Here is a 27604-nt window from a genome sequence, read left to right on the forward strand (position 1 = left end):
ATGAGTACTCCCGTTTCCCCTTTGCCTTCCCCTGCCCAGACATGACCAGTACCACGGTCATCAAATGCCTGAACGACCTCTTCGCCTTGTTCGGGTTCCCGAACTATATACATAGCGACCGGGGCTCATCCTTCATGAGCGAGGAACTTCGCCAGTTCCTACTAGTGAGAGGTATTGCTGCAAGCAGGACCACCAGCTGCAACCCCTGAGGGAACGGCCAGGTGGAAAGAGAGAACGCGACTGTCTGGAAGGCCGTTCTCTTAGCCTTAAAGTCTAAGGGCCTCCCAACCTCTCGCTGGCAGGAAGTCCTCCCGGCAGCGCTGCATTCCATCCGGTCACTGCTTTGCACTGCCATTAACGCCACCCCCCATGAACGAATGTTTGTTTTCCCCAGGAAGTCGACTACGGGAACCTCGCTACCAACATGGCTGACTTCTCCGGGGCCCGTCTTGCTGCGAAAGCACGTGAGGGCCCATAAAACGGACCCCCTGGTCGAGAGGGTGGACCTCCTGCACGCCAACCCCCGGTACGCCTATGTGGCATACCCAGACGGGCGGGAGGAAACAGTCTCCTTACGAGACCTCGCACCCTCGGGCACCCCTGAGACACCACCGTTACCCCCCACCACCCCCCCAAATCCAGCCCAGGTAGACGGCATGCCGGAACCCCACGAGCCTTCGCCGACCACGCAGACACCAGCATTAACATCGGATACTGCACCGCCGCTGCTGCACCGATCAGAAAGGCTTACGAGGCCTCCGGACAGACTGACATACCTGAACTGGTAGTACACTTCACCCCGCCGGACTCCAATCTAAACAAGGGGTGAATGTGGTAAACCACTTTTATCGTTCACTATCGTTACACTATGGTTATCACTGTTTATATCGTTGCACTATGGTTATCACTGTTTACACTGTTGTATCACTACACAAGGTCACCTCTTGCCACGCTGTTATACCTGGGCTGACCACAGCTGACTCCGCCCATGGCTCTGCCTGCTTGCCCAGGTATAAAGGTGGTCGACTGGCTGGTATTCCTCCTTGTTGGATCCGATCACCCACGAGGGTGGGCTCTGTTATTTAGCCAATAAAAACCTATAGTTACTAACTTAACTCGTCGCTTTTCATGAACTGAATTGATAGGTATATCAATGACCAGGCGGTGTTTATCGCCGGTCTTAACGACTACGACCTGGGCACGCCAGGGGCTGGTGCTCCCCTCGATGATGCCCTCCTTCAGGAGTCGCTGCACCTCCGAGCTAATAAAAGCTCTGTCCCCGGCGCTGTACCGCCTGCTCTTGGTAGCGACGGGTTTACAGTCATGGGTGAGGTTACCGAACAAGGAGGGGGGCGGGACTTTGAGGGTGGAGAGGCCGCAGGTGGTACGCGGTGGGCGGTTTAAAATTTGCTGGTTGTAGACTGTGAGTGGGGGGAGGGGTCCACCGTAAGCCAAAATGACACTTTGAAGGTGGCATTGGAAATCCAGCCCTAGTAGGACGGCAGCGCAGAGCTAGGCCAGGACGAGAAGTTTAAAATTTTTATATTCCGTGCCCCTAACCAACAGGGTCACTACACAGTAGCCGCTAATGTCTGTTGAATGGGACTTCGCCGCCATCGAGATCCGATGGCGCGCTGGCCGGACAGTGAGGGAGTAGCAGCTCACCGTGTCTGGATGAATAAAACTCTCCGTGCTTCCGCTGTCGAACAGGCAGGACTTGGCGTAGCCGTTTACTTCGATGTCCATCATGGACTTGGACAGATCACACAGAAATCACACAGAAACGCCACAGTGCAGATAGAGGCCATTTCGGCCCATCGAGCCTGCACCAACACATATCCAACCCGATCCCCGTAACCCCTACATGCGGGAGAGCTTGGTCAAGCGTGACGGAGGCCAGCGTATGGCTGAGCGAGCTGCTGTAGTCTGCAGGCGAGGCGGTGGTCGGGTCTGGAGACAGAACGGCGGCCGAGTGCGGCGAACAAAATGGCGGCGCCCATGACGCGGGTCCCCACGAAGTTGGACAAAATGGCGGAGAAGATGGCTGCCCCCACAACTCACATGAGGCACTGCTGGCGTCTGTGGCCTTGATCAAAGATGGCTGCCCCCATGACCCACCTGAGGCAATGCTGGCGTCTGTGGCCTTTATCAAAGATGACCGCCCCCACAACTCACATGAGGCAATGCTGGCGTCTGTGGCTTTCCCCCTGCAGGCGTTTACAAAGTGGCCTTTCTTTATACAGCCGGAGCAGGTCGCGTTCCTTGCAGGGCAGCGCGCCCTTTGATGTCTCGCCTGGCCACAGAAGAAACAGCTGGCGGCCCGATCGCGGCGGTCCGCTGCCACAGCGGGTCCCGGGGGTGGCGGTCCCGACCGATTCCGGGACACCGACGCCGTGGTGGGTCCCAGGGGTGGCGGTGCGAGGGGAATTGCGGCCGGAGTCGGGCCCGAGTCCCAGGGTCGCGCAGCACAGTACCTGGAGTACGCCTCGAGGTCCCAATGGGGCACTTCCAGAGAGCGAGCGAGGGCTGCAGTTGTATTCAAGTCGAGGTCCTTTGATTCGAGCAGTCTTTGCCATGAGTAGTCGAACCGAAGGCCTTTCACGAAGGCATCGCGGATATTCCCTTCAGTATTTTCTGCAACCATTACAGCTTTAAAGTCACAGCCCCTGCCGAGTGTTTGTAGCGCCCGTAAAAATTCATCTACAGACTCTCCTGGCTGTTGCGAGCGGGATCTTAGGAGATGTCTGGCATACATAGAATTTACAGGGCTCCGGTACTGCTCTTTCAGCAGGTTGAGGGCATCCTCGTATGTAGCAAGGTCCCGGATGAATGCAAATACTTTAGGGCTCACCTGGGCGGTCAGAACTCTTAGTTTGGATCCCGGAGGCACGCCGGATTCTCCCAGGTAGGATTCGAAACAGCTCAGCTAGTGTTCGAAGTCGAGGGCTGAGTTCGCTACCTGTGGGTTTAGATCCAGGTACGGCGGGCGGAGGGCTCGCAGCCAGGCCGGCTGCTGTGGCTGTTGTAGCTGGCCGTTTGGCTGGTCGTTTGGCTGCTCCGATCCACTCATTTCAAAATTTAGCCAATAAAATTGATATACCTATCAATTCATTCCATGAAAAGCGACGAGTTAAGATAGTAACTATAGGTTTTTATTGGCTAAATAACAGAGCCCACCCTCGTGGGCGATCGGTTCCAACAAGGGAGAATACTAGCCAAGCGGTCACCTTTATACCTGGGCAAGCAGGCGGAGCCATGGGCGGAGTCAGCTGAGGTAAGCCCAGGTATAGCAGTGTGCGTGGCAAGAGGTAACCTTGTGTAGCGATAACAACAGTGTAAACAGTGATAACAACAGTGTAACAATAGTGAACGGTTGTGAACGGTAACAGTGGTTTACCACATACCCACACTGCACTAGCAGGGAGTCCTACATATACCCACACGGCACTAGCAGGGAGTCCTAAATATACCCACACTGCACTAGCAGGTGGTCCTACATATACCCACACTGCACTAGCCGGGAGTCCTACATATACCCACACTGTACTAGCAGGTGGTCCTACATATACCCACACTGCACTAGCAGGGAGTCCTACATATACCCACACTGCACTAGCAGGGAGTCCTAAATATACCCACACTGCACTAGCAGGTGGTCCTACATATACCCACACTGCACTAGCAGGGAGTCCTACATATACCCACACTGCACTAGCAGGGAGTCCTACATATACCCACACTGCACTAGCAGGCAGTCCTACATATACCCACACTGCACTAGCAGGGAGTCCTACATATACCCACACTGCACTAGCAGGGAGTCCTACATATACCCACACTGTACTAGCAGGTGATCCTACATATACCCACACTGCACTAGCACGGAGTCCTACATATACCCACACTGCACTAGCAGGTTGTCCTACATATACCCACACTGTACTAGCAGGAAGCCCTACATATACCCACACTGCACTAGCAGGGAGTCCTACATATACCCACGCTGTACTAGCAGGCAGTCCTACATATACCCACACTGCACTAGCAGGGAGTCCTACACATACCCACACTGCACGAGCAGGGTGTCCTACATATACCCGCACTGCACTAGCAGGGAGTCCTACATATACCCGCAATGTACTAGCAGGGAGTCCTACATATACCCACACTGCACTAGCAGGGAGTCCTACATATACCCACACTGCACTAGCAGGGAGTCCTACATATACCCACACTGCACTAGCAGGGAGTCCTACACATACCCACACTGCACTAGCAGGGAGTCCTACATATACCCACACTACACTAGCAGGGAGTCCTACATATACCCACACTACACTAGCAGGGAGTGCTATATATACCCACACTGCACTAGCAGGGAGTCCTACATATACCCACACTGCACGAGCAGGGAGTCCTACATATACCCACACTGCACTAGCAGGAAGTCCTACATATACCCACACTGCACTAGCAGGAAGTCCTACATATACCCACACTACACTAGCAGGGAGTCCTACAGATACCCACACTGCACTAGCAGGGAGTCCTACATATACCCACACTGCACTAGCAGGGAGTCCTATACATTCCCACACTGCACTAGCAGGGAGTCTTACATATACCCACACTGCACTAGCAGGGAGTCCTACATATACCCGCACTGCACTAGCAGGGAGTCCTACATATACCCTCACTGCACTAGCAGGGAGTCCTACATATACCCACACTGCACTAGCAGGGAGTCCTACATATACCCACACTGCACTAGCAGGGAGTCCTACATATACCCGCACTGTACTAGCAGGGAGTCCTACATATACCCGCACTGCACTAGCAGGGAGTCCTACATATACCCACACTGCACTAGCAAGGAGTCCTACATATACCTACACTGCACTAGCAGGGAGTCCTACACATACCCACACTGCACTAGCAGGGAGTCCTACATATACCCACACTGCACTAGCAGGGAGTCCTACATATGCACTCACTGCACTAGCAGGGAGTCCTACATATACCCACACTGTACTAGCAGGAAGTCCTACATATACCCACACTGCACTAGCAGGTTGTCCTACATATACCCACACTGCACTAGCAAGGAGTCCTACATATACCCACACTGCACTAGCAGGTGGTCCTAAATATACCCACACTGCACTAGCAGGGAGTCCTACATATACCCACACTGCACTAGCAGGGAGTCCTACATACACCCGCACTGCACTAGCAGGGAGTCCTACATATACCCGCACTGTACTAGCAGGGAGTCCTACATATACCCGCACTGTACTAGCAGGGAGTCATACACATACCCACACTGCACTAGCAGGGAGTCCTACATATACCCACACTGCACTAGCAGGTGGTCCTACATATACCCACACTGCACTAGCAGGTGGTCCTACATATACCCACACTGCACTAGCAGGGAGTCCTACATATACCGACACTGCACTAGCAGGGAGTCGTACATATACCCGCAGTGCACTAGCAGGGAGTCCTACATATACCTGCACTGTACTAGCAGGTAGTCCTACATATACCCACACTGCACTAGCAGGGAGTCCAACATATACCCACACTGCACTAGCAGGGAGTCCTACATATAACCACACTGCACTAGCAGGGAGTCCTACATATACCCACACTGCACTAGCAGGGAGTCCTACATATACCGACACTGCACTAGCAGGGAGTCCTAAATATACCCACACTGCACTAGCAGGGAGTCGTACATATACCTACACTGCACTAGCAGGGAGTCCTACATGTACCCACACTGCACTAGCAGGGAGTCCTACATATACCCACACTGCACTAGCAGGGAGTCCTACATATACCCACAGTATACTAGCAGTGAGTCCTACATATACCCACACTGCACTAGCAGGGAGTCCTACATATACCCACACTTCACTAGCAGGGAGTCCTACATATACCCACACTGCACTAGCAGGGAGTCCTACATATACCCACACTGTACTAGCAGGGAGTCCTACATATACCGGCACTGTACTAGCAGGTGGTCCTACATATACCCACACTGCACTAGCAAGGAGTCCTACATATACCCACACTGCACTAGCAGGGAGTCCTACATATACCCACACTGCACTAGCAGGGAGTCCTACTTATACCCACACTGCACTAGCAGGGAGTCCTAAATATACCCACACTGCACTAGCAGGGAGTCGTACATATACCCACACTGCACTAGCAGGGAGTCCTACATGTACCCACACTGCACTAGCAGGGAGTCCTACATATACCCACACTGCACTAGCAGGGAGTCCTACATATACCCACACTACACTAGCAGGGAGTCCTACATATACCCACACTGCACTAGCAAGGAGTCCTACATATACCCACACTGCACTAGCAGGGTGTCCTACATATACCCACAGTATACTAGCAGTGAGTCCTACATATACCCACACTGCACTAGCAGGGAGTCCTACATATACCCACACTTCACTAGCAGGGAGTCCGACATATACCCACACTGCACTAGCAGGGAGTCCTACATATACCCACACTACACTAGCAGGGAGTCCTACATATATCCACACTGCACTAGCAGGGAGTCCTAAATATACCCACACTGCACTAGCAGGGAGTCCTACATATACCCACACTACACTAGCAGGGAGTCCTACATATACCCACACTGCACTAGCAGGGAGTCCTAAATATACCCACACTGCACTAGCAGGGAGTCCTACATATACCCACACTGTACTAGCAGGGAGTCCTACATATACCCACACTGTACTAGCAGGTGGTCCTACATATACCCGCACTGTACTAGCAGGGAGTCCTAAATATACCCACACTGCACTAGCAGGGAGTCCTACATATACACACACTGTACTAGCAGGGAGTCCTACATATACCCACACTGTACTAGCAGGTGGTCCTACATATACCCACACTGTACTAGCAGGTGGTCCTACATATACCGACACTGCACTAGCAGGGAGTCCTAAATATACACACACTGCACTAGCAGGGAGTCCTACATATACCCACACTGTACTAGCAGGTGGTCCTACATATACCCACACTGTACTAGCAGGTGGTCCTACATATACCGACACTGCACTAGCAGGGAGTCCTAAATATACCCACACTGCACTAGCAGGGAGTCCTACATATGCCCACACTGCACTCGCAGGTGGTCCTACATATACCCACACTGCACTAGCAGGGAGTCCTACATATACCCACACTGCACTAGCAAGGAGTCCTACATATACCCACACTGTACTTGCAGTGAATTTGACGATGTTTGCATTGCGTTGGCAACATACTCAATATAAACCAGTTTTTATTTCCCTCATTAAATAAAAAATGTTTTTCAAAACTATTTTTTCAACTAATCTATTTGCTTTCACATACATACATGTGATATATGTTGGCAGAAGCTTTGATAACTCATTGCCTAAAATCCTTTAACATCTATACCGAAAATGCTATCAATACAGACATCTGTAGGTTTGGCTGTTCCATATATTTGGTCACTCTGTTCTACGACTGCTGCTATGGTGTATTTTTCTATTTGTTTATGGCGCGTGGGCGTCGCTGGCAAGGCCAGCATTTATTGCCCCTCCCTAATTGCCCTTGAGTAGGTGATGGAGAACCGCCTTCTTGAACCGCTACAGTCTGTGTGGTGAAGGTACTCCCACAGCGCTGTTAGGGAGAGAGTTCCAGGATTTTGACCCAGTGATGATGAAAGAAGGCCTGCTGCAACTGGATGAGCTGTTCATCCAAATAATAGAAAAACAAGATGTAAAAAGACCAGGAATGTCCAGCAGGCAAATCAACAAGCTAACATTTTTGATATAAACATTAAGGGAGAAAAATTCAGTTGGTTTGCGCCTCCCGTTAGCGCCTTAAGAGGGCGCTAATGGGGCACAAAGCAACTAGCGCTCGTGCGCGGCGATGTTTGTGCCGCTCACGAAATTCACTAAACATTTTGCGGCGGCGCTAAACACCACCACCACGATCTCCTGTGCCGGCATATCGTGACGTCAGTTGAGTGCGCAGCGCCCCGGACCGGATATTGAGTGGCGCCCCCTGCCTTACCGCCTGCCGCTAGCAACAACAGGTTGAGGGGAGTGCTTTGCAGTCAGAAAGGGAGTGGGGGAGCGCTATTTAAAGGCAACCGCTTCCTGCCTTTTTTGTTGGTGACATTTTTGAGAGAGAGAGAGACTTCTGGAGAGATTCAACGCTGTGTGAAGGAGTTTTGGGTACTGAGCAGCACTGTGCAGGTTCATTTTGATTTGCCCTTCCTTGTATCGATTTAGAAGAGACTGTGGGGGCTGAGCTCTTTCCCTGGGTCTCTCCATTGTTCTTTCCAGCAGATTTGATGTACAGGTCTCTCCAGGCCAAGATTCAAGGCTGCAATGAGCAGGATGTGGATGGAGAGCAAGATCAACCCTCCCCTTTAAGAACTGGCCGGCGCCAGTGTGCCTGTGTTCCATTGCTGACTGACATCACATGAGCTCCGCCCGCGCTCTGAGGTAGCGCCTCGCTCCTCGGCCTTTGCACCTTAAGACAGGTGTGAAGCGCCTGATTTCGCGCTCCAGTCACCTCCGTGGACGATATAAGCCAAGTTTGCAGTCAGAGGCGATAATTAGCGGCAGGTGCTAATCTTTGTGCCCGGCCGATAATTGCGCCCAAAATGGGGCGATACTGAATTTCTCCCCCTAAGTATTATAACATATCTTTCTCTTCTAGTGAAAGAAAGATTGTTGTAATAGATTGTCTTATACACCACAAATTAAAGGAGGGGGAAAAAATCATTTTGAATCCAAACTGCATTCAGCTCATTAAAACCCCACTAATGGTAACAGGTGTTAACATGACCGCCTTAAGTCATGCTTTGCTTTGAATTGCACAGGGCGGCTGTTTTTTACATTAACACTTTTTTTCTTGAATTTTGGTTGCTTTTGCGGGAGGGGGTATGGTTTTGAAACCCCCTTCCAGATTCTATCTAACAGCTGTGATCTTAAATATATCATTGCTGTTTAATGGCTTAATTGTTCTGTGCAGTTCATAAAAAAAAAATAACTCTCAGCATCCATGCTCTTAAGATCCACTAATGGGTTTCAACAGGAAGACCCAGTAATACAGTTCATTTCTTTGTGCTACAGCTGTTGAGTCATATTTAACATCCATTAAATTTCAAGTTACAGAGCAAACCAGAACTGTGCTACTTTGAAGTGAGATGCGGCAGGGTTTAGATTTATTGTTACTTCAGGTCAATGCATCTCACTCGGGTGGAATTACCTTCACACAACATCCTGTTCTCAACTTTTACTCTGAAGTTCACAGGATACATGTTACAGGGAGTTGACTGTAACTGTTGTCAGATAGGATCCTAAAGGATTTATCCCAAAAAGCCTGGAAGAATTCTAGCGCATGGGTGAGAATTTCTGAACAGAATACTTTGCAGGATAATATAATATGGAATTTGGATACTTAATTGGGTTATCTTAATCTTTGGTCAGTACCTATTTATATCCCGCTTTATCCTGCCTCTCAGAAATGTCTCAAAACGTTTCACACAAACTATTTGAAATACAGTCACTATTATGTTGGAAAAGGTGGCAGCCCGTTTTGTGTATAGCAAGATCCCACAAGCAACAATGAGTTGATTGACCAGAGTTGGTCTGTTTTGGTGGTGTTGGCTAATGGAAGAATGCTGGCCAGAACACTGAGAACCTGCTGCTCTTTTTCGACTAGTGCCGTTAGATCCGGAACATCCACATGAAAGGGCAAACCCTGGTCTCGGTTTATCTTCTCATCTGAAGGATGTCACCTTTGAAAATGCAGCACATCCTCAGTACTGCAATGAAGTGTCAGCTTAGATTACATACTCTAGCCCTGGAATGGGGTGTAAACCTACAACCTTCTGACTCAAATGCGAGAGTTGGTGGTGTAGTGACAGTTTTAGAAGTGAGTATATTGTAATGGAAAATTTACTTCTGGGGGGTTCTGGAGGCATACCCTTTCAGAACAAAAATGATTTATGACACTTGTGGATGTTCCAATGTTTTGGAGTATAGCAGAAGTCCGCAATTACTAGAACTCACCCGTTAGCAAGCAGCCATTAGAAGCCAGTCATCACCAATAGCCAGTTCATTGCCAGTTATAAGCAGCTAGCCACTGTCAACTAGTCTACAACTAGCTACCAGTATAGAGCTTGGAGGCTTGGGAGAGAATTTGGGACCATAATCTGTGGAAAAAATTGAAAAGGACGCTGCAATTTTTATTTCTTACTGGGAATGCAGGAAACAGTCTGGTGTATTAGTGGGCCTTCATGAATGGCGTACATACTCACACCAGTCTAATATGGCCTTGGAGGCTGGAAAGAAGTACTTCAAAGTGAAGCTGTGGGCACCAGGAGGGAACAATCAAGCCCTCTTTTGTTTCCACCACAGTTTATGCTAGCACTCTGTTCAGCCAAAGTCTATGCCAGCACTCTTTCACCCTCTTTTCCCTCCATCCATGCTGGCACTTCATTCTCCCACAGTCCATAATTACACACATAGCTGTAGCTTAAGTGCAGTTTTTCTAAAGCATATTAGCCTAGTGACCACACTGCACTTTAATTGGGAATCGTGATAAACCTGATTGAAAAGTAAATGAGTTAAGAAGGCCACACTATTAGCCCCTGTTCTATAACTTGGTGATATTCAGCAATATAGTTTATGAAGTGATTGTTATGACGGTCCTGGTTGCAATGTTTGAAAACCGGATGCTCTTTCTGAGAGAGAACATTATTGTGATCAAAGTACAATGGACACCATTTAAGAGATACAACCTGTCCTGGTTTCATGTTGTACCAGCACAGCTGGAAGATGTTTGCCCTAGTTTCCTATTTCTAATTTAAATTTCACACTTAAGGTTTCAGCAATAAATTAACATCTTTGCGATGCAGTATTCCATACAGCAAATTGAACCACTTTGAAAACAAGTAGTCATCTTTATTAGATGAATAGCCTTGGTACTTAATGTCATTAAACATTTAATTTATGATTTGAAATGCCATTCAAATGTTCTTGTCAGATGGCTGATGAGATCACCACATGGTGTGCAAATTACCTTATGTAATGTTTGACACTCACTTTGACAAACAAGGGTGAACAGTTAGGAAGCATTTAGTTCTTGAGAGATAGAGAATTAAATGTTAGGTCAACACAAATAAAGAGATTATTTGGCTCTGGTTAAATGGTTTAGTGTGAAAACCTTTGATTCTTTCTTGCAGATACTGCTACTGGCACTATTCCATCCAGTGTGCTGTCCTACTCTGACTACATCACTCGACCGGAGGATCACAACAGTATCATCCGTTTTGACAAAGATGAAACTGAAAAATGGTGTCACGTTGTCATCATTGATGATTCCTTGTATGAAAATGAAGAGACCTTTAACGTCACATTGAGCATGCCCATGGGGGGCAGATTAGGAGCATATCCATCGACTCAAATTATCATCCTACCAGATGCAAATGACGGTAAGACCCAATCTGTTCAGATTTCAGCATCACATTTCACTAGTGGGTGACCATGGCAACTAATAGGTACGTCTGAACTGGGCTGTTTTGGCCCATGTTTGTAATTATCTCTTTATTGTTGGATTACATCAAATTTAAACCATTTACAATTAAAACTATAGTAAATCTACAAACATTGCAGTTTGGGTAGCTCGAACTCATAAGTATTTCAGTATTTTATTCACCTTTTTGTGAATTTGAAAGACATCAGGTAATCCAGTAAATGTAGTCATTTTATACAGCAGAAACCATATTTCATTGCAGTTGAAGTCCTGAAGAATTCTGAACTATGTGAATGGACATAGAACAGAACTCCACATTCTCCAGAATATGTTTGGTCTGCACCTGGCGAATCTTTTGTAATAATGTGGGATTGGAGGAGGTGGATTGAACAGCTGGTTAAAACTGTCTATTGTTACCTGTCACCCTTGAAGACTCCAGTTTGATTCTCTCTAAAGAATGAACATTGCTGTCTTATCTAACACATGGGTATGGGATTACAAGGTACGTCCGACAGTCTCAGCTAATGTTCTGTTTAATATTTTAAGTAGTTACAGAACGGTATGTCCCATCACTTCAAGACATTCGCTGCCATACGTTATTACTTATAACGTTTGAGTTAATAGAAATCATGATTTCAATTAAAAAAAAAAAAAATTTTAAGCACTAAATTTAGCTCTAATTCAACATTCTTGGTTCTAAGAGGCTAGAGGTTAAGAATATAGAGAATGGGGGATGCTAACAGATTATGCTTGTGGCATGATTAGGACTTTTGTCGAAGTTTGGTAAATACCTCGCACAGGGAAGCCAACATTGCTTCTGACCTCGGATTGCTTAGTACTTTTACTGACTAACAAAAGAAAATAGTTTGACGTGATCATCCCGTGTCCTTCAGCAAGGTTAAATATAACAACTGAACTAGGCTTTCTGAATGGATGGTAATCTAGCCGAAAACAGCTCCGTATAACTGATTGCTAGCCAGAATAGTAGCAGCGCATTGGGATCTTTAACATTTTGTGAATTATATGGGAATATTATTGCATCAAAATACTTGTGGCATCCAATGTATTCCATTGCTTTAGAAATACAGTTAGCTACAATGTCTCCATTGTGTAGTTTTTGTCAATATGGTATTTAAAATGATTCTTGAAAGAAGTGTTATTCTTGTACAGTACATATAACTCACCATTAATCAAAGATTGAACTTTTCTTTATGATGATAAATGTTTCATTGAATCAACGCTTGCCCATTTGTCATTTAGGCAGAGTGAAGCTCAGGTTGTTGCCTGACGAATGATGCTTTATCTGGACTACTGAGTCTGTCTTCAAGTTGTTAGTGTAAAAACTATTTTCTTTAAATGGTGTCTGAGCAAAGACCTCTGTCACTTGCTCAACACCTTGCTTAACATAAACAAACTCCATTTCAGTAAAGATTTTTGTTGCTGCATATAATTTATCCCATGTCCGTATGAACAGCAGACAATATATGTTTGGGCAAGAATGATGAAAACCTTGAATGCCCTGAGCAAGGAGGGTTGATTAGAAATAGGCAGTAGGACTGGGAAAATGATGGAAAAGCAACATATCTTTTTTTTAAATTTGGGATCAGTGATATTAATGAGGACTTTCTGCTTTCTAGGCAAACTATCTTTGGAATAGCTATGTAATTGATATGCAGTGTTTTAAACTGCATTCATTTACTTAATATATTTTACTTCCTTTTCTTTCAGCTTATTTTAAATTTCATTTCAGGATTTCAGCAACTTCAATGAAACACAATAGCCAAACTAATAGAGATACTCCAAGGCAAAGCTGTTGCAACTAATTCTAACCATTGCTTGACAACTAAAGCAGGTTGTCGAAGCTTTTTTGTGGGCCACGTAGGTGTGTACCATGAAACACAGGGGCCACATATGGAGTTTAAATCTATATTCCCACTAAATTTGCATATATGACAATCATAGAACAGTACAGCACAGAAGGAGGCCATTTGGCCCATCGAATCTGTGCCAGCTCTTTCGAAGAGCAATCCAGTTAGTCCCACTCCCCCGCTCTTTCCCCATATCCCTGCAATTTTTTCTCCTTCAATTATTTATCCAATTCCCTTTTAAAAGCTACTATTGAATCTGTTTTCACTACCCTATTAACGTGACTGTAATCCCTCATCCCGGGAACCATTCCAGTAAATTTCTTCTGCACCCTCTCCAAAGCCTTCACGTCCTTCCTAAAGTGTGGTGCCCAGAATTAGACACAATACTCCAGCTGGGGCTGAACTTGTGTTTTTATATAGGTTTAGCATAACTTCCTGGCTTTTGTACAAGTTACTGTTGCATATGGAGCTTGTTATTTTCATTTAGGCCAGCCACCAACACTAATCAGGCAGAACAGATTCTGCCTAATTTCCTGGTCCGATGCGTACACTAAAATTGGTCCTAGAGTCTCTTGTGACATGAAGCAAAGCAGATTGATAATTTGTTGCAAACTGCATAATTGCATCTTTGAAGAGTGTAAGTGGTTCTAGGCTCTCCTTTTTTGATGCTGCTGTGTTAGTTCTGAACTATATTCATTGCTATCCCATGTGTAATATTTGCAGCCGGTTACTGGAATGGTTCAGTACACTACTCAAGCAAATTCATCTGACACCTGAAGCTTATTTTGATTGTCTACGCATATATTATGGTTTATGTATGGTAGGCTACATTTATTCACAGTCTTCTCATTTCTGACCTTTCGTACTTCATTCAAGTCTGATACCTTCTGCATATTTTTCTTACCTCTCCTGATACATGAGACCTTATTGACCTCATGTGTGCTGGCTTCTTTAAATTTAAAAAGTCAAAGAAAAATGAGAAGGCAAAAGTGTAGGGTAGCGATAGTGGTAATGATAACCAGAGTGTGACAGGAAAGGACAGAGCGTATACACATGAGTGCATCAGAAAGAGGGGTCAGAGTAGGGAAAAATGGTAAAAAGACAAATTAAATGCTCTATATCTGAACGCACGCAGCATTCATAACAAGATAGATGAGTTGACAGCACAAATAGAAATAAACGGGTATGATCTGATAGCCATTACAGAGATGTGGTTGCAAGGTGACCAAGGTTGGGAACTAAATATTCAGGGGTATTTGCCATTTTGTAAGGATAGACAGAAAGGAAAAGGAGGTGGTGTAGCTCTGTTAATAAGGGATGAGATCAGTGTAGTAATGAGAAATTATATTGGCCTAGAAGATCAAGACGTTGAATCAGTTTGGGTGGTGGTAAGAAATAATAAGGGTAAGAAGTCACTGGTGGGAGTGGTCTACAGGCCCCCAAACAGTAGCCACACTGTAGGACTAGAGTATAAATCAAGAAATAATAGAGGCTTTTAAGAAAGGTACAGCTATAATCATGGGAGATTTTAATCTTCATATTGATTGGACAAAGTAAATTGGCAAAGGTAGACTTGAGGAAGAGTTCCTAGAGTGTATACGGGATGGTTTCTTGGAACAATACGTTGTGGAACCAACCAGGGAGAAGATTATTTTAGATCTGGTAATGTGTAACAAGGCTGGATTCATTAATGACCTCGAAGTGAAGGATCCTCTTGGGAAGAGTGATCATAGCATGGTAGAATTTCAAATTCAGTTTGAGGGTGAGAAAGCTAGGCCTCAAGCTAGTGTCCTGAACTTAAACAAAGGTAATTACAAAGGTATGAAGGCAGACTTGGTTAAAGTGGACTGGGAAAATATATTACAAGCTAAGACTAGAAAAGCAGTGGCAAACATTTAAGGAGATATTTCATAACTCTCAACAAAGATATATTCCAGTGAGAAAGAAAGACTCTAAGAGAGGGATGAACCATCTGTGGCTAACTAAGGAAGTAAAGGATGGTATCAAATTGAAAACAAAAGCATACAATGTTGTGAAGAATAGTGGAAGGCCAAAGGATTGGGAATTTTTTTTAAACCAGCAAAGGACGACTAAAAAAATGATAGAGAGAGAAGATAGCTTATGAGAGTAAGCTAGCAAGAAATATAAAAACAGATAGTAAGAGCTTCTACAGGTATATAAAAAGGAAGAGAGTAGCTAAAGTAAACGTTGGTCCCCTAGAGGATGAGTCTGGGGAATTAATAATGGGAAACGGAAATGGCGGAGACTTTGAACAAATATTTTGTATCGGTCTTCACGGTAGAAGACACTAAAAGCATCCCAATAATGGATTATCAAGGGGCTATTTGGGGGGGGGGGGGGAAATGGGGGGAACTTAAAACAATCACTATCACTAGCGAGAAAGTACTAGGCAAACTAATGAGACTAAAGGTGGACAAGTCCCCTGGACCCGATGGCCCGCATCCTAGAGTCTTAAAAGAGGTGGCTGCAGAGATAGTGGATGCATTGGTTGTTATCTACCAAAATTCCCTGGATTCTGGAGAGGTCCCAGCAGACGGGAAAACCGCAAATGTAACACCCATATTTAAGAAAGGAGGGAGACAGAAAGCAGGCAACTATCGACCAGTTAGCCTAACATGTGTCATTGGGAAAATGCTGGAGTCCATCATTAAGGAAGTGGTAGTAGGACATTTAGAAAATCATAATGGCCCAGAAATTTGGGTCTCCACGGGTGAGTACGCGCTGGGTACTCACCCGTAGGCCCGATGGAAGTGCCGGTTTACTGCATGCACTGCGCATGCGCGGGAAACCGGCACTTCCGTTCCTCTGAAAGCAGGGGATCAGAGGTCGAACGCGTGCGCGGGGGAGGCTGCGCGTGCGCATCAAACTTAGGTTTTTTTTCCAGGTTTTTCCAGGAAGGTAAGTCTCCAGAAGTTAGAAATTTAAAAAGCAGGTGTAAGGCCTGCTTTTTACAAGGTAAGTGGTGAATTAATTAAAATTAAAACATTTTTTCCACAGGTTTATTATTTTTAAATACTTTAAAGCAAGGTAAGTTTATTTTTAGCCCCATTAGAATATAAAATTATTTTTTTCAAAAATTTAAATTATTGTTTAGAATAGTTATTTCATGTAATTTATAGTTTATTTAAAAAATGTGTTTTTAAAAAAATTATTTGAAGGTTTAGTGCTATTTTGGGGCCGTAGTATTTATAAGTCTTGACAGCACTTCCTGTCAAGACTTATGAATGGAGCATTCCCTGCTCCAATTGGCTCCCCATGGCCCACGTGATCCCAGGGGACGCATCGAACTAACTGTGCCCCTGGGATACGCAAGCACTGCGCGCCGGCAGCTGGACCAGGCCCCGGATCGGAATTCCACGGGGCCCTATAGCTCAACGGCCGGCGTGCTAGGTAAGTGCAGGTCAGGGGCTTATACCCGCGGGAAGCCCCCAACCCAAATTTCTGGGCCAATATAGTCAAGCAGAGTCAGCATGGTTTTATGAAAGGGAAATCATGTTTGACAAATTTGCTGGAGTTCTTTGAGGATGTAACGAGCAGGGTGGATAAAGGGAAACCAGTGGATGTCGTGTACTTGGATTTCCAGAAGGCATTCGATAAGGTGCCACATAAAAGGTTACTACACAAGATAAGAGCTCACGGGGTTGGGGGTAAATATATTAGCATGGATAGAGGATTGGCTAACTAACAGAAAACAGAGAGTCGGGATAAATGGGCCATTTTCAGGTTGGCAAACTGTAACTAGTGGGGTGCTGCAAGGATCAGTGCTGGGGCCTCAACTATTTACAATCTATATTAATGACTTGGCTGAAGGGACTGAGTGTAATGTAGCCAAATTTGCTGATGATACAAAGATAGGTGGGGAAGCAAATTGTGTGGAGGACGCAAAGAATCTCCAGAGGGATATAGATAGGTTAAGTGAGTGGGCAAAAATCTGGCAGATGGAGTTTAATGTGGGAAAATGTGATGTTACCCACTTTGGTAGGAAAAATAAAAAAGCAAATTATTATTTAAACGGGGAGAGATTACAAAATGCTGAGGTACAGAGGGATCTGGGGGTCCTTGTACATGAATCACAAGGTTAGCATGCAGGTACAGCAAGTAATTAGGAAGGCAAATGGAGTGTTGGCCTTTATTGCAAAGGGAATGGAGTATAAAAGTATGGAAGTCCTGTTACAACTGTACAGGGCATTGGTGAGACCACACCTGGAGTACTGCATACAGTTTTGGTCTCCTTATTTAAGGAAGGATATACTTGCATTGGAGGCAGTTCAGAGAAGGTTCACGAAGTTGATTCCGGAGATGAAGGGGTTGCCTTCGTCGTCCAGTACTTCCCCGGAGCGGAGAAACTACGCCATGTTCTTCGCAGCCTTCAACATGTCATCAATGATGACGAACACCTCGCTAAGGCCATCCCCACGCCTCCACTACTCGCTTTCAAACAGCCGCCTAACCTCAAACAGACCATCGTTCGCAGCAAATTACCCAGCTTTTAGGAGAACAGCGACCACGACACCACACAACCCTGCCACAGCAACCTCTGCAAGACATGCCAGATCATCAACACAGATACCATCATCACACGTGCGGACACCACCCACCAGGTACATGGTACATACTCATGTGACTCGGCCAACGTTGTCTACCTCATACGTTGCAGGAAAGGATGCCCCGGAGCATGGTACATCGGCGAGACCATGCAGACACTGCGACAACGGATGAACGGACACCGCGCAACAATCACCAGGCAGGAGTGTTCCCTCCCAGTCGGGGAACACTTCAGCAGTCAAGGACATTCAGCCTCCGATCTTCGGGTAAGCATTCTCCAAGGCGGCCTTCGAGACACACGACAATGCAAAATCGTCGAGCAGAAACTGAGCCAAGTTCCGCACCCATGAGGACGGCCTCAACCGAGATCTTGGGTTCATGTCACGCTACATGTAACCCCACCTGATGCAGGGTCATCCAGACTCGAGTCGACATTGGCTTGTTCTCTCTACACAGACCTGCTGTGATTTCCAGCAAAAAAAATGTTTTTTGTCTTTTTTTGTTTTTCATACAGACCCCAGCATCTGCATGTTCTTTGATGTAATGTTTTCCTGACTGACCTGTTTGGACACCATTCACACCTTTGATTGCTGTGATTATCTCTCTGCCGAGGTGCGATAAATGGTAGTTGGAAAGATTACCTGTAAACATCTGACATTATTCTCTGACTATATAAGCTGTGTCTTTATGCATTTCTCCACTTCACCTGACGAAGGAGCAGCGCTCCGAAAGCTTGTGATTTCAAATAAAGCTGTTGGACTATAACCTGGTGTTGTGTGACTTCTTACTTATGAAGAAAAGGTTGAGCAGGTTGGGCCTATACACATTGGAGTTTAGAAGAATGAGAGGGGATCTTATGGGAACATATAAGATTCCAAAGGGGCTTGACAGGGTAGATGCAGAGAGGATGTTTCCCCTCGTGGGGGAATCTAGAACTAGGGGGCATAATTTCAGAATAAGGGGGCACCCATTTAAAACAGAAATGAGGAGGAATTTCTTCTCTGAGGGTCGTGAATCTTTGGAATTCTCTTCCCCAGAGAGCTGTGGAGGCTGGATCATTGAATATATTTAAGGTGGAGATAGACAGATTTTTGAAAGGTAAGGGAGTCGAGGGTTATGGGGAGTGGGCAGGGAAGTGGAGTTGAGACCAAGATCAGATCAGCCATGATCTTATTGAATGGCGGAGCAGGCTCGAGGGGCCAAATGACCTACTCCTGCTGCACTATCTTGCCATTGATAGTGTGCCCTTCTGAATAGAGAGCACTTTACCATGTATTCTATGAACACCTCCACATCTGGAGTGGCCCACAGTGCACTATTTAAACTGGTTGTTTAACTGGTTGACATTTCTTGCAGGTAGTTTCCCATTGGCCACTGTGTTACTTTAGTTTTAGCGCACTCTAATGCACCTTAGCTTCCCAAAGAGGCACAAAGTTGTGTGCTTCTACAAATCATTAAAAAAAAAAGCAGCAAAAATGTTAACTGTCATTTAATGTACTACCTGTGCACAGATTAATTTCAGCAGCAATGTGTTTTTCCTTTCAAGTGAATTAAAAATTAATCTCTTGGAAAGTTCTAAGCATGAGCGCAATATTGGAACTCTTTATAGTTTTGCCACTGGCACATAATTAAATTATTAAATCAGTTAATGTTCAAACAAAGTTGTGGATCATATATAAACATTCTCTCTAAAAAATGAGCTTGCTTATAGTTGTTCATTCAGAACTTTATAGGTCAGTTCTTTAAGTACGAATGAAAACTTTAGGCTATCTGCTTCTGTGTATCGTCAGCTGTTTATTTTGCTGTAAACTTTGCGGCTTTTTCTGCCACCCTTGTGTATGAGTAGCCTTGCTGTACCTGTACACTTCCTAATGGATTTCTTCATCTCTTATCTCACTTTTATATATTAACTGCTCCAGTAATAGAGAGTTTAAAGATTGGAATCCGTTCAGCTGCTGAAATTCTGACCTTTTTACCCGATACATGATACCTGTTAAAGCCAGTTTTCAAATAGGCCAAACATGCTAGGAGTGAAACGTTTACTGTAGAGATTGGCTAGAATTAGGGGCTGTAGTTGACCTGTGTCTTTCAGTGCAGTGTAACATCAAAAAAATGTAAAACAAATATGGCATGTGAAAAGGCCATTCAGTTCATCAAGCCCATTTCTTCCAACGCTTTGCCCTGTCATGGAATCTGCCCCCACTTTAATTATTTAAATCCAGATTCCAATAAGATGAGGTTTGGTGAAATTTCTCCATGACCTCTTGAAGTAATCGGTTTAAAGTTCTAAGGGAAGATTTTTCTGGGTCTGCACTCGGGCACATTGGATTGCCCGGGTACAGCAAATATCAGAAGTTTGGAGACGCCGGATCATTTATATGCCTGTAAAGGAACTTGCTCAAAGGAAAATCAGGTCGGTTCCTTTATTGGCATGTCCACCGACCCACCTGATTTTTCCTATATTTGCTGTGCCCAAGCGATCAAGTAATCCTGAGCGCAGACCCAGGAAAATCTTATTTATACAGTCGAGGATGTTGGTTTAACCATGTAATTAATATTATTCAGCCCTGACTTGTTGCATTTCTTAGATGACATTCCTGTAGTCCCAGCAAGACTGTAAATGTAGTGTTTATGTCTTCTATGTCTTAAGAACTTGTATATGGTATAGTGCCTTTACCATATCCTTATTATATACTCTTTAGCCTCACATATGCTCTTCAACTTTATAACCTTCATTCTCATTCTTAACCAGATATTCATCCTACTCATTTTAAAGGAGTTAATGCATTGACTACCTCTGATGAGAGTCTATCTATCAGTCCGTACGAGATTGTCTCCTGTTGACTTATCCATGGCACAACATTGTTATGAAGTGTTCAGGAGTATGGTGTTTGGGAATGTGCTCTTTTAGCTGTATGTGCACGTAGGTTTCGAACAACTGCAGAAAAGAAAATCTAAGCAGATTAAGCAATTATTTTTTGTAGAGAAGTATCCTACCATTGCAAAAGAAAAGTAAATGTTTTTATATGTGTAAGCCTTTTCTGATTTTTTTTTTGAAAGAAGCTATTGACCAGGTAAATGAACAAGACCAACTGAATTACCGATGAGTTAGCTTTGCATGTAAGTGATGTTTTTTCATGCATTTGGAGATCATTCTAGTGTGTAATATTTCCCTTTTGGTTAATAGACTGAATGTAATGATTAGCCAGAACTAAATATTGCATACTTGAATGACCTGAGAAGGAACTAAATACAGTTAAGTCGCAACCATTTATGTTGCATCCTGTTGATCAACTGTGCTTGTTCTTCCACCAGTGGTTAACTTAAACTTTTATACAAAAGTAGTGAAGTGGAAATGATTAGTACTGAGTAGGAATGGAAGACTGGCAGTTTCAAGTTCTGTAATAGTCCAGTTCTATTCCAGTAAGAAGTGGTTTGTGCTCAGTGAATGGGACTGAGTAGCTGGTGTTATACATGAAGTTCTTCAAGATGTTACTTATTATCTTAAGAACAAAAATTTGTGAAGGAGAGTGATCTCGCCAAATTTATTTTAAACAAGAATATCTATCTTGATATATAAGTTGGACTGAGGGTCGTTAACTAGATTAGTGTGTTTTACAATCCTTGAATTCTGTTTTTTTTATATATATAAATATTTAAGTGAAATATCTTTGGAAAATGTTGTATTTTCTTAAAGTTTTAATATTACATTGCTGTATATATTTTTCCGAATACTGTCTTCTTGCAGTGTTACTTTGCATCAGATTTGTTGTAGTTTAGACATAGTTAGCTAGGAATTTTGAGGGGGTTCTCCTACAGGGTCAAGGTAAGGTCAATTCATTTTATTAATGCCAGAGGGCGCCCACATCAACAACAACAACTTGTATTTATATAGCGCTTTTAACATAGTAAATCATCCCAAGGCGCTTCACAGGAGCGTTAGCAAACAAAATTTGACACCGAGCCACATAAGGCGATATTAGGACAGATGACCAAAAGCTTGATGAAAGAACTAGGTTTAAAGGAGCGTCTTAAAGGAGGAAAGAGAGGTAGCGAGGCGGCGCGGTTTAGGAGGGAATTCCAGAGCTTAGGGCCTTGGCAGCTGAAGGCACGGCCGCCAGTGGGGCAGCGATTAAAATCAGGGATGTGCAAGAGGCCAGATTCGGAGGAGCGCAGATATCTCGGAGGGTTGTAGGGCTGAAGGAGATTAGAGGTAGGGAGGGGCGAGGCCGTGGAGGGATTTAAAAATGAGGATGAAAATTTTAAAATCGAGGCATTGCTTAACTGGGAGCCACTGTAGGTCAGTGAGCACAGGGGTGATGGGTGATCGGGACTTGGTGCAAGTTAGAACACGGGCAGCAGAGTTTTGGATGACCTCAAGTTTATGTAGGGTATAACGTGGGAGACCGGTCAGGCATGCATTGGAATAGTCAAGTCTAGAGGTAACAAAGGCATGGATGAGGGTTTCAGTTGCAGATGAGCGGAGGCAGAGGCGGAGTCGGGCGATATTACAGAGATGGAAATAGGCGGTCTTGGTGATCGCATGGATATGTGGTCAAATATGACACCAAGGTTGTGAGCAATGGCTCGGAATTTGCGGTGGGTAATAACAGCGAACGAACAGAGTTCCCTGTTATTACCCCTTTGAAACTGACCGCAACTTCAGGATTTAGCGCACGTGCATCCTAGCGTGGAAATCCTGAAGTTGCGGTCAGTCATTCACTGCTTCGACACTGGCGGCGCTGTGGAGCCCCCGCCCCCACCCCCACCCAATTCACAATTCACAATTCAAATCGCTTTATTGGCATGATAAGTTACATCTTATGTTGCCAAAGCATCAAAATACATTTATGGTTTAGCACATAAACGCAGTTCTATTCATACAGTGTATAAACAGGTATATCCCTGAGTGTATAAATATACATTCGCATTGTTTATATATATTCTTTTCTTAGTTTACTGGTTGTCCCTCTGTTCATGGCAAGCTGTAACATAGTGTGCCGCCAGTGTTACACAGCTTCTCTCCTCTCCCAGTAGGAATGGGAGTTTTTGGTTGTCATTCAGATTTCTGAAATCAGGGCATATTTGTGAGAATATTTGGTAGAAATTCTCCCTGATGCCCTGATATTTTCCGCAGGCTGTGAGGAAGTGCATCTCTGTCTCCACTACTCCCTGACTGCAGTGAGAGCATATCCTGTCTTCTCTTGGCAGCCTGGTCTGCCTGTGTCTGCCTTTTTCGATCGCTAGGCTATGTTCGCTAAGTCTGTACCCACAGCCGGCAATGAGTATAATCTGTGAAATCATGGAAATTGACAAACTTCAGCTCTTCTGCAGTAATACCACTATTAATACCCCATTAAATTAGGTGTAACTGGTGTTTTAACAGTGTATTGACTGCTAAACAAAGGTTATGGCCCTGAAAAACTGATTGGCCCAGAAATTCGGGTCTCCACGGGTCAGTACGCACAGGGTACTCACCCGTAGGCCCAATGGAAGTGCCAGTTTCCTGCATGCGCGGGAAACCGGCACTTCCGTTCCCCTGAACGAAAGGGTTCAGAGGTCGAACGCGTGCGCAGGAGAGGCTGCGCGTGCGCATGGAACTTCGTTTTTTTTTGCAGGTTTTCCCGGGAGGGTAAGTCTCCAGAAGTTAGACATTTAAAAAGCAGTCGCATGGCCTGCTTTTTACAAGGTAAGTGGTGAATTAATTAAAATTAAAACATTTTTTCCACAGGTTTATTATTTTTAACTACTTTAAAGAAAGGTAAGTTTATTTTTAGCCCTGTTAGAAAATTAAAAAAAAAATTTCAAAAATTTAAATTATTGTTTAAAAGTTATTTCATGTAATTTATAGTTTATTTAAAAAATGTGATTTAAAAAAAAAATTATTTGAAGATTTAGTGATGTTTTGGGGCCCGTAGTATTTATAAGTTTTGACAGCTCTTCCTGTCAAACTTATGAATGGGTATTTCCCTGCTCTGATTGGCTCTCCATGGCCCATGTGATCCCAGGGGACGCATCGAACTAACTGCGCCCCTGGGATACGCAAGCACTGCGCGCCGGCAGCTGGCGCAGACCCAGGATTGAAATCCCACGGGGGCCCACAGCTCAACGGCCGGCACGCAAGGTAAGTGCAGGTCGGAGGCTTGCACCCGCGGGAAGCATCCGACCCGAATTTCTGGGCCATTATAATTTTGTGAAGTGTCAAATTTATCCATTTTAATAAAAATAAAATTTTTAAAGGAACTTTAATAATGTTTTTAATTTTTTTTAAAGTTTGTTCATTATTTCAGGTTTGCCATTTCCCCATTTGAGAGCCCCAATCTTTGTTTTGCCCTTTCTAACATTTTTTAAAAGTTAGAATCAAAGGAGCTTACTCACTTCCTGGTACGATAGCAAAATACTGCGGATGCTGGAAATTCGAAATAACAACAGAAAATGCTGGAAAAACTCAGCAGGCCAGGCAACATCCGTGGAGAGAGAAACAGAGTTGTGACGAAGGGTCTTCGACCTGAAACGTTGACTGTTTCTCTCTCCACAGATGTTGCCTGGCCTGCTGAGTTTTTCCAGCATTTTCTATTGTTATTTTACTCACTTCCTGGTTTGCTGTCTGTGAGAATTCTGCATTTTGATTGGCTGCTTAGACAGCTTGTTGCTGTCACAGCAGCTCGCGTTAGGGATTCCCCATTAACTTGCGTTGATTTCCATTGCATGACGGAAAAGCCAAACTTCTCGCCACAGAGATCGCGTGATCTTTTGTGGGAAGCTTACTTCGAGGCCAGCAGCCAACGCCTTTGCTTCACCGCTGACTGCAGATTACAGGCCAATATGTCTCCTTTCAGAAGGTGTAGCAGCCACTACTGTTCCAGGGACATGAAAACTTCTGGCCTGGGAGTCTCCGAGTATTTGGGTTCCAGCCTAATTCACAGCCCTCCAACAGCAGCTTTTGAGTCCCTAAACTCTTAAAGGAATACATTTCTTTCACAGTTTGAAAGTTTGGAACCTAAATTTCTTTGGCCGCGATAATGTGCATGTAATTTGTAAACAACAGTGTGCACTTAACACTGTAGTAATAAATCTTTCAAGCAAATACGACATGACAATTGGGGGGGCAATTGTAACCAAACTCGTCCGTCGGGAAACTGACGGGATCGGGTGCAACAATGGTTTTACACCCTACCCGATTTTACTCTATTATAGTCAATGAAGAGCAACATTTGCCGGGGTTCCACCCAATCCCATGGGTTTCCCACCCGGCGGGTTAGGTTAAGATTACTCCCACGGTCTCAATGTTCTTGGGTTAAGGAGGTGAAAGTACCCAATCCTTATGACTATCCAGTGACCCCTGCTGGAAGTTTGTAGACATGACCCCCCAGGTCAGAATTGTCTTGGGCTTGGTTGTGTTGTCGATTGTCACTGTCTTAAGTTCCTGTGGCCCAAGGTTGTGGGCTTTCATGGTGCTATAACCCAACAAGAGTCTTCACGGGAGGGTGATAGAAGTCGTTTCAGGCTATCTGCTGACATTTCTTCCACACATGCAAATACCAGCAATTTGGAGATAAAATCTAGGGGCAGCACTTGGCTATTCTAACTGAAGTGGCCCAGGTTCAACTAAATTCTCAAGATATGCACACCTTATACCTCCATCTATGCAGTTATATTAACTTAAACCTAGCTGGCGGGGATTCAGCATTTGGTGTTTGATAAGGATGTAATGAGTACCAAAATACAACCATGGCTCAAAACAATGGCCCAGAAATTTCATATGGGCGTGATCTCGGCAAATCCCCCACAAGAAACATCGGCAGAAGCTGGCCAGCCTGGAGCCTGCTGGGTTCCCTCTCAGAAAACTGCGGATTGTGGCCACTTATATATTTTTCCCCTCCACCCCCAAACGAGGATAGAGGAAATTTCATCACAAGTCCGAGATCCAGCATTCTCGGGTCCTGGTGGAGTTTTCAGCCATTCCACCAGAGTTGCAGCCAAGCAGTACCGGGTAGGTGGCTCGATTTATACCTCTGCCTTGGTGGCAATATGAAACCAAGCCTATTTCAGGTCTGGTTTACACAATGTGTTGAAGGTTGGATTTCGGCTAACGTTGGCTTCAGTACAAGACATGTTGTAGTTGTGGTTTAAAGGACAATATGAAAATAGTGCATTCCAATCTACAACTTAGCTTATTTTGTTTTACTAGTTATTGGGCAGCAGTACTGAGGTTTTCTGTTCAAAGCTGGAGAGAGAGATAGTGAGTGAGAGAGAATGGGGAGACTGCACAAAATGTGAGCTAAAAGTAAAGCTTAAGCCAAAATGAGTGCATCTAACCTGTTCAGATTGATTCTACAAGTGTCCCCACTCTGTGAAACAACCAAAAAATTGTCATCAGCGCCCTGCAGATTCCTCTACCGGTTCTCAACTGCAGAAAGACAGAAAAGGCGAGATGCTAATTGATTGTTTGCTGAAGGGATTTACACCAGAATAATAACAGCAATTGGTATTTATAAAAAGCCTTTAGAAACATGCTTCACAGGGGTGTTTGAAAATGGTAATGCAGTAGATGTAATTTATCTAGATTTTCAAAAGGCCTTCGGTGGCATAGTGGTTAGCACTGTTGCCTCACAGCGCCAGGGACCCGGGTTCAAATCCGGCCTCGGGTGACTGTCTGTGTGGAGTTTGCACATTCTCCCTGTGTTTGTGTGGGTTTCCTCCAGGTGCTCCGGTTTCCTCCCACAGTCCAAAGATGTGTGGGTTAGGTTGATTGGCTATGATTAATTGACCCTTAGTGTTAGGGGGATTAAATACGTGGGGTTACGGGGATAGGGTGGGATATGTGTTGGTGTAGGGGTTACGGGGATCGGGTGGGATATGTGTCGGTGCAGGCTCGATGGGCCGAAATGGCCTCTATCTGCACTGTGGGGTTTCTGTGATTCTGTGATAAGGTACCCCATAATAGACTGATGAACAAGGTCAGAGAAAGCAGAGTCAGGGGACAAGTAGCAGAATGGATGGCCAGCTGGCTTCAAGACAGAAAGCATAGAGTAGGAGTAAAGGTTAGCTATTCACAGTGACAGAAGGTGGGTAGTGGCGTTCCACAAGGATCAGTGCTGGGACTGCTGTTGTTCACAATTTATATTAACGATTTAGACTTTGGAATTAAAAACACAATTTCTAAATTTGCAGATGACACCAAATTGGGGGGGTGGGGGAGATAGTCAATACTGAGGAGGACTGCAACAAATTACAGGAGGACATTAATAAACTTGCAGAATGGGTATATAATTGGCAAATGAAGTTCAATACAGATAAATGTGAAGTATTACATTTTGGTAGGAAGAATAGGGAGGTCACTTATCACTTGGAGGGTGCGAGTCTGGGTGGGGAAGAGGAACAAAGGGATCTAGGAGTACAAATACACAAATCACTAAAAGTTGTGACATAGGTTAGCAAGGCCATTAAAAAAAAGCAAACCAAACACTAGGGTTTCTTTCTAGACGGATAGAATTGAAAAGTAGGGAAGTTATGCTAAACCTGTATCGAACCTTGGTTAGACTACACTTGGAGTACTGCGTACAGTTCTGGTCACCATATTATAAAAAGGATATAAA

The 27604-nt window shown here is 44.8% G+C and overlaps 1 protein-coding gene across 2 annotated transcripts in view; it reads left to right on the forward strand.

The window, feature by feature from the left end:
• LOC147111970 (FRAS1-related extracellular matrix protein 2-like) overlaps positions 1 to 27604 on the forward strand; it is a 319343-nt gene that overhangs the window by 171877 nt on the left and 119862 nt on the right. For both annotated transcript variants that reach the window (XM_085999403.1, XM_085999402.1), the window contains exon 6: positions 11282 to 11530. In XM_085999403.1, coding sequence (XP_085855529.1) covers positions 11282 to 11530 — 249 coding nt within the window. The remainder of the gene's footprint in view (positions 1 to 11281; positions 11531 to 27604) is intronic.

This window comes from Somniosus microcephalus, chromosome 10 (assembly GCF_052327205.1).
Source record: "Somniosus microcephalus isolate GS21.2 chromosome 10, FLI_Smic_1.0, whole genome shotgun sequence".
Classification (NCBI taxonomy): Eukaryota; Metazoa; Chordata; class Chondrichthyes; order Squaliformes; family Somniosidae; genus Somniosus; species Somniosus microcephalus.